Source organism: Arachis ipaensis, chromosome B02, assembly GCF_000816755.2.
Source record: "Arachis ipaensis cultivar K30076 chromosome B02, Araip1.1, whole genome shotgun sequence".
Lineage (NCBI taxonomy): Eukaryota > Viridiplantae > Streptophyta > Magnoliopsida > Fabales > Fabaceae > Arachis > Arachis ipaensis.
In genome coordinates, this window is record NC_029786.2 from 82930849 (window position 1) to 82941219 (window position 10371).

The 10371-nt window shown below is 40.6% G+C and overlaps 2 protein-coding genes across 2 annotated transcripts; both read left to right on the forward strand.

The window, feature by feature from the left end:
* Positions 4645-5192, forward strand: LOC107627500. The gene is made up of 2 exons (XM_016330330.1): positions 4645-4780; positions 4828-5192. The coding sequence occupies exons 1-2, from the start codon at positions 4645-4647 to the stop codon at positions 5190-5192; spliced, it is 501 nt and encodes a 166-aa protein (XP_016185816.1).
* Positions 8113-9048, forward strand: LOC107627502. The gene is made up of 2 exons (XM_016330331.1): positions 8113-8210; positions 8736-9048. Exons 1-2 carry the CDS (start codon positions 8113-8115, stop codon positions 9046-9048), a joined length of 411 nt encoding a protein of 136 aa, XP_016185817.1.

Here is a 10371-nt window from a genome sequence, read left to right on the forward strand (position 1 = left end):
CAAGCAATTTTCACAGTTCTTGGAAGTTTTCAGAAAGTTACAAATCAATATTCCTTTTTCTAATGTCTTAGAGCAAATGCCTCTCTATGTCAAGTTCATGAAGGGTTTACTTTCCAAGAAGAAGACTTTAAGGGAAGATGAAATAGTGGTCCTGACCAAGGAATGTAATACCATAATTTAGAGCAAACTACCAAGGAAGATGCCAGATCCAGGGAGCTTTCAGGTTCCAAGCACCATTAGGAGCACCACATTTGAGAAAGCCTTGTGTGATCTAGGTGCAAGCATTAATTTAATGCCCTTATCTGTGATGAAGAAGTTGCAAATCCAAGAGGCACAACCAACAAGGATAGTATTATAAATGACAGACAAGTCTCTGAAACATGCATATGGAATAGTGGAGAATATTTTGGTCAAGGTGGGAAAATTCTTCCTCCCAGCAGATTTTGTTATCCTCGACATGGGAGAGGATGAAAACGCCCATATAATCATGGGAAGACCATTCCTGGCCTCTTGGAGAGCTCTGATCGATGTGGAAAAAGGTGAATTTGTTCTAAGGGTGCATGAGGAGCTGTTGATCTTTAAGGCTTTTAGACCTATGCAATACTTAAGTGAAGAAAATAAAGGCATGAAGAATGACTTCACTAATCCAAGTCTCCAAGAACCCCTTAATGGGTAAACAGGATTTACAGCTCAAGCCTCCTTTGGTGGGAATCAAAAAAATTTTCCTTGACATCAAACCTAATTTTGGTGTCGGGTATGCATCATCCACTAAGGAGGAAGTTCCTAAGAAGAAGGTACCCAAGGGATGGAGAAAGAAGAAGATCCCCATTGAAGATTTTTCACCAGGAATGAAAGTGGTGTTGACTAAAGGCCCAATCTTTCCTCATACAGTGAACAAGATCCTATATCTTGAGCATATTGAGTTAATCCATGATAACACAAGAAAAAGATTCACAGTGAGAGGTGAGGTAAAGCACTATGGTCGACCCTCGCCTTAGCAAAGCTGACTGTCAAGCTAGTGACGGTAAAAAAGCGCTTGTTGGGATGCAACCCAACCCTTAGTATCCTTTGATTTCATGCTCAGATAAATTTTTATTCATTTTTATTTAGTTTGGATAATCTTTTTTTGTTTTCCTTGGTATAATTCTGTTTGTGGTCATGCAAAGTGTTTAGAATAAGAACAGGAAGAATCTGGAAGAGAAATAGAATGTAAGAACCGTGATTTATTAACTGCTTAATTAATTAAATTAATTGCCCAAAATGGGATCCGAAAATTTAGAATATGAATTAGAAAATTTAAATATGATCTTTAGACTCAGTAGATTTTTCTGAGTCAAAAATGTAATTTTCTGCAAAAAACCGCATAAAAACTCGAACCGGTGAATGAACCGGCAGAACCGATTTAAGTCTGTCCGGTACTGAGCAAGAGTAACTAAAAATAGTAGAAAACCTTAGAAAAATAATTAAAGTAAAAAACCGGGTATTAATTTTAAAGGTTTGGCCCGAAATTGGGCCAAAAGGACCGAAAACGCTAACGGGTTGGACCGGGCTCAAGTTGGGCCCAAGCTCAACATATAAAACCTTCTTTAATGAGCCATCAACTCATTCACCACACTCATGAACACAAAACACAACTGCAAGAGTGAAGTGAGAGGGGAGAGCTAAAATACTATTCACTCTCTTCTTCAATCCACCATATCTCGAGCTACAGTGCTTCGATTCACGTACCGCAGTGGCTACGCGAAGCTCTCGCCGAGCCCGTCACTTCTAGCTAAGTCTTGTAGTAAGTTTCTCGAAATTTCTTGCCCAGTTTCCTGCCCTAAGAATTTCGAGTTTTTGGATTTTGTATTGAGTAAAATTTTGTGATCTTTGATGATTTCATGATTTTGGGTTATTTTGAAGAATTGTGAAGTTGATGTTGATAAAATGGTGAAGATTGAGATTGAGATTGATCATGATGATTGTTGGTGGAGAAATATTATAGTGTGAAATAATTGATAATTGATGTTGAGGAATATGTAATGTGAATGGAAATTGGTGTAAATGGTGATTTGTGACACAAAGGGTAAGTTATGAGGTAAATTGGAGTTTGGTGTGATCTTAAGTTGGTTTGGTTATGAATTTTTGGGAATTGAGAAATCAGTGAACTTTTGATTAAAAAAAATGGAATTTTGATGAACTTCAACGGATCATATCTTGAGCTACAGTTTGTGAAATGGAATGAATTTTATATCAAATCAAAGATAATTCAAAGAGCTTTAAAATAGTATCAATTTTGTAGAAATATGAATTTTGTAGAGAAAGATATGATCATTGAAAACTGGTGTCTAAAATTTGAATTCTGTGAATGCTGCAGAATTTGTGATTTCTGGTTTGTGTGCGCACGCACAGCCCTGTACGCACGCATACCCCGTGTATTTTTGAAACTGTGCGTACGCACACTCTTATGAGCATACACACAAGGGGATATGGCTGCTGTTGGGAGCGCTAGCACGCTCTGTGCGCACGCGCAGCCTTGTGTGCACGCACACGATGGAAGGTGCATTCTGTTGAGGGTGTTCGCACGCATCGTGCGTATGAGCAGAATGGAAAATTTACTTACTGTGTGTACACACACCTCTATGTGTACGCACACTTCTTGAAAATTCCTATGGGCGTGTGTATGCACAACCCTATGCGTACGCACACTGTTCTGTTTTTCAATAAAAACCTTGTTTTTAACTGTTTCACCTTCCTAGAAAGCTTGTAAACTTCCATGACACTTATATAAGACTCTTTGGCTTGTTTTTAGATGTCAAAACATAGAAAATGTCCTAGGCGATCTAATTCGGTATTTCTGGTAAAAAATTAGAGAACAAAGGCTTAGGTTTCTGGAGTACTGCAGAAGGTTTTGGTTGAGTGAGATGGCGGCGTATGGTATTGGTAATTATTGATAATGAATTGTGAAAGTGGTGAACTGATGAGTTTTGAATGAATTGTGAAAGTGGTGAACTAATGAATTCGGAATGCATTGTGAAAGTGGTGAACTAATGAGTTTTGAATGCACTGTGAAAGTGGTGAACTAATGAGTTCTGAATGAAATGATTTTTAAAAACCACTGATGAAATATTTTAATGAGATTGTTAAGACGCTATGCGCCTTGCAGGGACGGTAGGTTAATCCCGCCTGTCGAGGTCGCGGCGGCGGCGTAAGGACATAGGTTTATCCCACTTACGCTGAGATGTGAGGTCTGTAGCAAGAGTATCCCGCTTGCATCCCTTCGGAATCACTATAGTGTACAGGCATTGACATCCTGGACCGTGATCTGGGCACGATATCTCGGGGGTTCCCATTATGAGACCGAAAGGCGACATCTCCATGGAGATGTGTCGGGTTGGCAGTTGAACCGACAATGTGATATCACAACCAATAAGACAGGCATTCATCATGTGCATCTTTTATCTGTTTGCTTGCTTTGTCGACTTGTATTGCTTGTCTAATTGTATAACATGCCTAATTGCCTATTTGAAATTACTTGACATATATGCTTATATTTGTGCTTTACTTGCATTGTATTAATTGTGTATTCTACTGGGATTGAGGGGGTTCGGAAGGCGGTGGCGATGGGATCGCATAGAGGATAGGTTGGTGAAAGTTGTGGGACAGCGGAGAGCTGTTAGTTTAGAAATCTACTAATTTTGATTACCCTTTTATCATTATTGTTTTAAGTGATGTTTTAATGTTTTAGTTATGCTTTAAGTTGAATCTCATGATGGATATGAAGCTCTAGGATTGCCTCTGACATCCAGGAGTCTTATATCTTACATCACTGGGCACTGTTACCACACTGAGAACCTCCAGTTCTCATACCATATTTTGTTGTTGTTTTTTGGATACAGGTTGCCACCCACCTCGGTGAGTTACTTTGATAGTGACAAAGCGGGGGATTTTCACTGTATTTTGAAGTCCTTTTTATTATTTTGCTTAGATCTCTCACTTTTGTATTTATTTTGCCTAGAGGCTTACTTTGAGAGAAAGTTTATATAAGTTGTTTTAACTGTCTAAACTCTGCATGTCAGTATGTAACTAGCCAGCGTAAACTCCATGAGCGGCGGCTAGATCTCTATATTATTATCTTTTGATGTATCTATTTACATATACCTTGATATCCGTACGTACATCTTGTGCTTCATTTAGTGTTTGCGATTCTCGAACTCTATTTTCGAGCTTAATTCTTCATCGGGCTTCTAGAATATATTATTTTTTCTATATTATATGTATAAGCTTTAGAACTGTTGTAACCTTTGATTAATATTTGATTTACGACGCGAGGTAAGGCTTAGGGTAATTAGGGTGTTACATTTAGTGGTATAAGAGTGGTTCATCCTCGTGAGCCCGAGGGATGGACTGATTGTACTTCATTACATACTCTGTGTCTTTTTCTTTGATGCTATTTAGGTTATCTCATTGATATTGCATAGCATGCTTGTTTGTGAGTGCCTTTTGGGATAATTGAAGCACTAGACTTTTGATATTGAGACTGATCACCTTAATATCGATTGTTTGGTGTGGACAGGAACCCTATTGGCTACTCACGGATGAGGTCGTACACGTTCACGAGGAGAGACTGGAAATGAGCAACCGGCCGATAACCATGCCGAGTTCATGGTGGCAATGGCTAATCTTGTGAATACCATGGAAGCAAATGCTGCTGCGACTCTGCAAGCTGTGCAGAGGTTAGGTCAACCAGCTGGAAACAGAAACGGTGATGAAAATGGGAATAATAATGGGGAAGGAAACGGTAATGACTTGGGAGGTGCTCCGATAACCTAGACTATTTTTCTCAAGGTTCGACCAATCCTACAGAAGCGGATAATTGGTTCCAAGCCATGGAGCATGCGTTACAAGCACAGCATGTTTCGAACAACCAGTATGTAGGGTTTGCTGCGTATCAGCTTTTGGGAGAGACTCGGCATTGGTGGCAAGGAGAATGCCACTTACTACAGCTTCAGAATGCCGACATCCCTTGGGATGTATTCCAGACAGCTTTTTACAAGAAGTTCTTTCCTGAATCTGCAAGAGAAGCGAAGGAGTTGGAGCTTATGCAGCTGAAGCAGGGCTCTTTGTCTGTGGCGGATTACACTAGTCGGTTTGAGGAGCTTTGTAGGTTCTCTAGGGTATGTCAGGGTGCCCCGGAGACCTATGAAAGTTGAAAGTACATTAAGTATCAAAGGGGCTTGAAAGATAACATTATGACTGCTGTGGCTCCTTTGGAAATTCGGCTCTTCTCCGAGCTTGTGAACAAGGCAAGGGTTATCGAGGAGTGTGCAAAGACGGTAGCCTCTTTAAGGGACACTCGTGGAGAAAACACTAACCGTGGATGTGGCAAGCACTTTCAGCCGAGGGGTCAGAACTTTAAGAGGGGCGGACATGCCCCTCAAGGTCAAGGAAATGTTAGGAGACCCACTTTTGATCAGTACCACCAGGCGAGAGGGAGAGGTAACCAAAGTAAAGCTTTCCCGGATTTAACTTGTGATCGTTGTGGTGGTTTTCATCCGAATGACTCTTGCAAGATTGGTATAGGTGGTTGCTTCAACTACGGATTGCCTGGTCACATTGCGAGAGATTACACTCGTGGAAGGAAGACTCAGAATGTGGACCAGAACCAACAAGGTCGGGTGTTTGCTGTGAACGCCAATGATGTGGCGAAGGCAGATCCTTTGATGAGAGGTATATGCTTAATTGGTGATAAAACATTAGTTGCATTGTATGATACTGGAGCTTCGCATTCGTTTATTGCATTTAACATAGTTGAAGAACTAGGATTGAAAGTGTCAGAATTAGAATTTGATTTGCATGTACATACTCCGCATCAAACGGTTGTGGCTAGGTCAGGTTGTAGGCAGGTAGGTTTCAAGCTTGAGGGTATAGACTTTATGCATGATTTGATTTGCTTGCCAATGGTTAGGTTGGAGATGATTTTAGGGTTTGATTGGTTGTCAAAGAATTGGGTTTTGTTGGTTTGCTTTGACCGATCGATTCAGTTCATGCTGGAAGGAGAAAATGGAGCAGTGGTAGCTGAGGGATATTACCTGAACTCTGTAATGGTGAACTGCAGTGGGGAAGAGTGTCAGGGTTATATATTATTGGTTGCTAATGCCTTGGGTGATGCACAGAACTTAGATCGGATTTTGGTAGTTAGAGACTTTCCAGAAGTATTCCTGGAAGATATTCCTGAATTTCCACCTCAAAGGGAGATTGAATTTGCGATTGAATTAGTGTCGGGAGCCAGACCAGTGTCGATTGCACCGTATCGAATGGCTCCGATAGAGCTGGCTAAACTAAAGGCTCAGTTAGAAGACCTTCTGAACAAGAGGTTCATTCGACCGAGTGTATCTCCGTGGAAAGTGCCAGATTTATTGGTGAAGAAGAAGGACGGAGGAATGCGACTTTGCGTAGATTACCGGCAGTTAAACAAAGTGACTGTGAAGAATAAGTACTCGCTGCCGAGGATAAATGACTTAATGGATCAACTGCAAGGAGCTGGAGTGTTTTCTAAGATTGACTTAAGATTCGGTTATCATCAGATAAGGGTGAAGGAGGATGACATTCCAAAAACTACGTTTAGGATGCGCTATGGACACTACGAGTTTGCGGTGATGTCCTTTGGGCTGACGAATGCACCTGCTGTGTTCATGGATTACATGAACAGAGTATTTCGTCCCTTCTTGGACAAATTCGTGGTGATTTACATAGACGACATCTTAATTTATTCTAAGACGGTGGAAGAACACGAAGAGCACTTAAGAATTGTGTTGCAAATCCTGAAGGAGCGAAAGTTGTATGCCAAAAGAAGAAGTGAAGTTCTTTGGTCACGTGGTGAGTAAGGACGGAATTGCGGTGGATCCTTCGAAAGTGGAGGCAGTGATGGAATGGGAGAGACCGACTACGGTGATGGAGGTTAGAAGTTTCTTGGGTTTGGCCAGATATTACTGGAGATTCATTGAAGAATTTTCCCAGATTATACTACTGATGACTAAGTTGACAAGGAAAGAGGTATCGTTTGTGTGGACATCGAAGTGTGAAGAGAGTTTTTGAAATTTGAAACAAAAGTTGACTTCAGCACCTATTTTAATCTTGCCAGAACCGCATGAACCGTTTGAGGTATACTGTGATGCTTCGTTGAAGGGTTTAGGTTGCGTATTAATGCAACACTGGAACGTGGTGGCTTACGCATTGCGTCAGCTGAGACCGCATGAGGTAAAATGCCACACTCATGACTTGGAATTGGCGGCGATTGTGTTTGCATTGAAGATTTGAAGGCACCACTTGTACGGAGTGAGATTTAGCGTCTTTTCTGATCACAAGAGTCTCAAGTACATCTTTGATCAAAAAGAGCTCAATATGCGTCAAAGGAGGTGGATGGAGCTTTTGAAGGATTATGATTTTGAACTGAGTTATCACCCTGGGAAGGCTAATGTGGTAACGGACGCTTTAAGTCGGAAGTCTTTGACGATAGCTTGGATGAGGATCAAAGAAGAAGAGTTGGTGGATAAGTTTGTAGATCTTAAGTTGGATATTGGTGAAGTTGCCGAAGTAGCTTGTTTGAACCAGCTGCAGATTTTGAGTACATTTAAATCAGAAATACAGAGGGCACAACAAGATGAGCAAGGACTTCAGCAATTATTTTAACCGGTTGGCAAGAAGAGGTAAAGAGAATTTACTAAGGATGATGAAAGGTTGTGGGGGTATAAAGGGATAATTTGTGTGGCAGATGTAGGAAGTCTGAGACAAGAGTTGTTGTTGGAAGCTCACAACAGTCGGGTTTCCATTCATCCAGGAAGTACGAAGATGTATTATGATTTAGAGAAGATGTTCTGGTGGCCTGGAATGAAGAATGATGTAGCGGCAGTCGTATCTAAGTGTTTGACATGTTAAAAGGTGAAGATAGAACACCAGAGACCGTCGGGAATGTTATAGCCACTTGAGATTCCTCAGTGGAAGTGGGAAGGAATTGCAATAGATTTTGTGACCAGTTTACCGAGGACTAGGTCGGGATTTGATGCGGTTTGGGTGATCGTGGATTGCTTAACCAAATCCGCTCATTTCCTGCCTATCCGAGTAAATTGTTCAATGGAGGAGTTGGCGAGGTTGTATATCAAGGAGATTGTAAGGTTGCACGGTGTGCCATCGAGCATAGTATCAGACCGTGATTCCCGATTCACATCAAGGTTTTGTGGAGCTTTCCAAAGAGCTTTCAATATGAGGCTATGTCTCAGCACCGCATATCATCCGCAAACAGATGGACAGTCGGAAAAGACTATTTAGACGTTGGAAGATATGCTAAGGGCATGCATTTTAGATCTACCTGAAAGTTGGGACCGTTACATGCCATTGGTGGAGTTTGCATACAACAATAGCTTTCATGCGAGCATTGGGATGGCTCTGTATGAGGCTTTGTATGGACGGAAGTGTCAATCTCCACTTTGTTGGTATGAGATTGGTGAAGCAAGTGTTTTGGGTCCTGATTTGATAGCAGAGACTACTGAGAAGATTAAGAAGATTCGAGCAAGGATTTTTACTGTGCAGAGTCGACAGAAAAGTTATGCGGATCTGAGAAGGAAATCGTTAGAATTTGAAGTAGGAGAGCATGTATTTCTGAGGGTTACACCGACAACTGGGATTGGAAGAGCTATAAGAACCAAGAAGCTGAATTCGAGATTCATTGGACCGTTTGAGATTCTGAGGTGATTCAGGCCGGTGGCATATCAAGTAGCTTTGCCGCCACACTTGTCTAACTTGCATGACGTATTCCACGTCTCACAACTCTGTAAGTACACGTCGGATGCGGCTCATGTGTTAGAGCCCGAGACGGTCGAGTTGAGGGAGAACTTAACATTTCAAGTAACACCGGTGCGTATTGACGACACTAGTGTGAAGAAACTGGGTGGAAAGAAAGTTCAACTGGTTAAAGTTGCTTGGAAGAGAGCAGGAGTGGAAGAGCATACTTGGAAATTGAAATCCGAGATGCAGAAGGATTATCCCGAGTTATTCTTAGGTAATCACTAAATTTTGAGGGCAAAATTTCTTATTTGGTGGGGAGAATATAAGAACCGTGATTTATTAACCGCTTAATTAATTAAATTAATTACCCAAAATAGGATTCGAAAATTTAGAATGTGAATTAGAAAATTTAAATATAATTTTTGGACTCAGTAGATTTTTTTGAGTCAAAAAATGTAATTAAGTATCTCCGGTACTGAGCGAGAGTAACTAAAAATAGTAGAAAACCTTAGAAAAATAATTAAAGTCGAAAACCGGGAATTAATTTTAAAGGTTTGGCCCGAAATTGGGCCAAACGGACCAAAAACGCTAACAGATTGGACCGGACCCAAGTTGGACCCAAGTTGGGCCCAAGCCCAACATATGAAACCTTTTTTAATAAGCTATCAGCTCATTCACCACACTCATAAACACAAAACACAGCTGCAAGAGTGCAGTGAGAGGGGAGAGCTAAAACACTATTCACTTTCCTCTTCAATCCACCATATCTCGAGCTACGATGCTCTGATTCGCGTGCTGTTAGCGACTACGCAAAGCTCTCGCCGAGCTCGTCACTTCTAGCTAAGCCTTGTGGTAAGTTTCTCGAAATTTTCTGCCCAGTTTCCTGCCCTATGAATTTTGAGTTTTTGGGTTTTGTATTGAGTAAAATTTTGTGATCTTGGGTGTTTAAGTACACTCTAGCCTTTGATTCATATTAGGTTTTGACTCAATCAACATTGGGTAAGGTGAGTTTGTTCTTAAACCTTGTGAAATTGTGATTATGATAAACCCTAGGTTGATTAGCTATGAATTATGTGTATATAGCTTGAATTGGTGTTATATGGAGAATGTTGGTGACTTGAAAGTGGACTTGGTGGCTTGATTGAGTTTGAGAGCTTGTGGAAGCTTGGTGGAGGTCAATTTGGTGATTTAGTGCATATTGGGAATCGGCCAAGGTATGATTTCGATTTCCTCTATGTAATATATAATATTTCTGGACACTTAGGCTAGTGACCTATAGGATAGGATTGGATTAAATTGGTTGTTGAAATTGTTGTATGATGATGTATGATGATTTGATGATTTTGGGTTGTTTTGATGAATTGTGATGTTAATGTTGATAAAATGGTGTTGACGATTGAGATTGAGATTGAGATTGATCATGATGATTGTTGGTGATATAATGATGATGGATGATTGTGTTGGTTGAGAAATGTTATAGTGTAAAATAATTGATAGTTGAGGTTGAGGAATATGTAATGTGAATGGAAATTGGTGTAAATGGTGATTTGTGACACAAAGGGTAAGTTATGAGGTAAATTGGAGTTTGGTGTGATCTTAAGTTGGTTT

Excerpts from the sequence above, each read along its gene's own strand:
- LOC107627500 (XM_016330330.1), top strand. The coding sequence starts at position 4,645 with ATGGTGGCAATGGCTAATCTTGTGAATACCATGGAAGCAAATGCTGCT. Across the intron at positions 4,781-4,827 it reads TAATAATGGGGAAGGAAACG|GTTCGACCAATCCTACAGAA; the intron begins GTAATGACTTGG and ends ATTTTTCTCAAG.
- LOC107627502 (XM_016330331.1), top strand. The coding sequence starts at position 8,113 with ATGGAGGAGTTGGCGAGGTTGTATATCAAGGAGATTGTAAGGTTGCAC. Across the intron at positions 8,211-8,735 it reads GATTCCCGATTCACATCAAG|GCCGGTGGCATATCAAGTAG; the intron begins GTTTTGTGGAGC and ends GAGGTGATTCAG.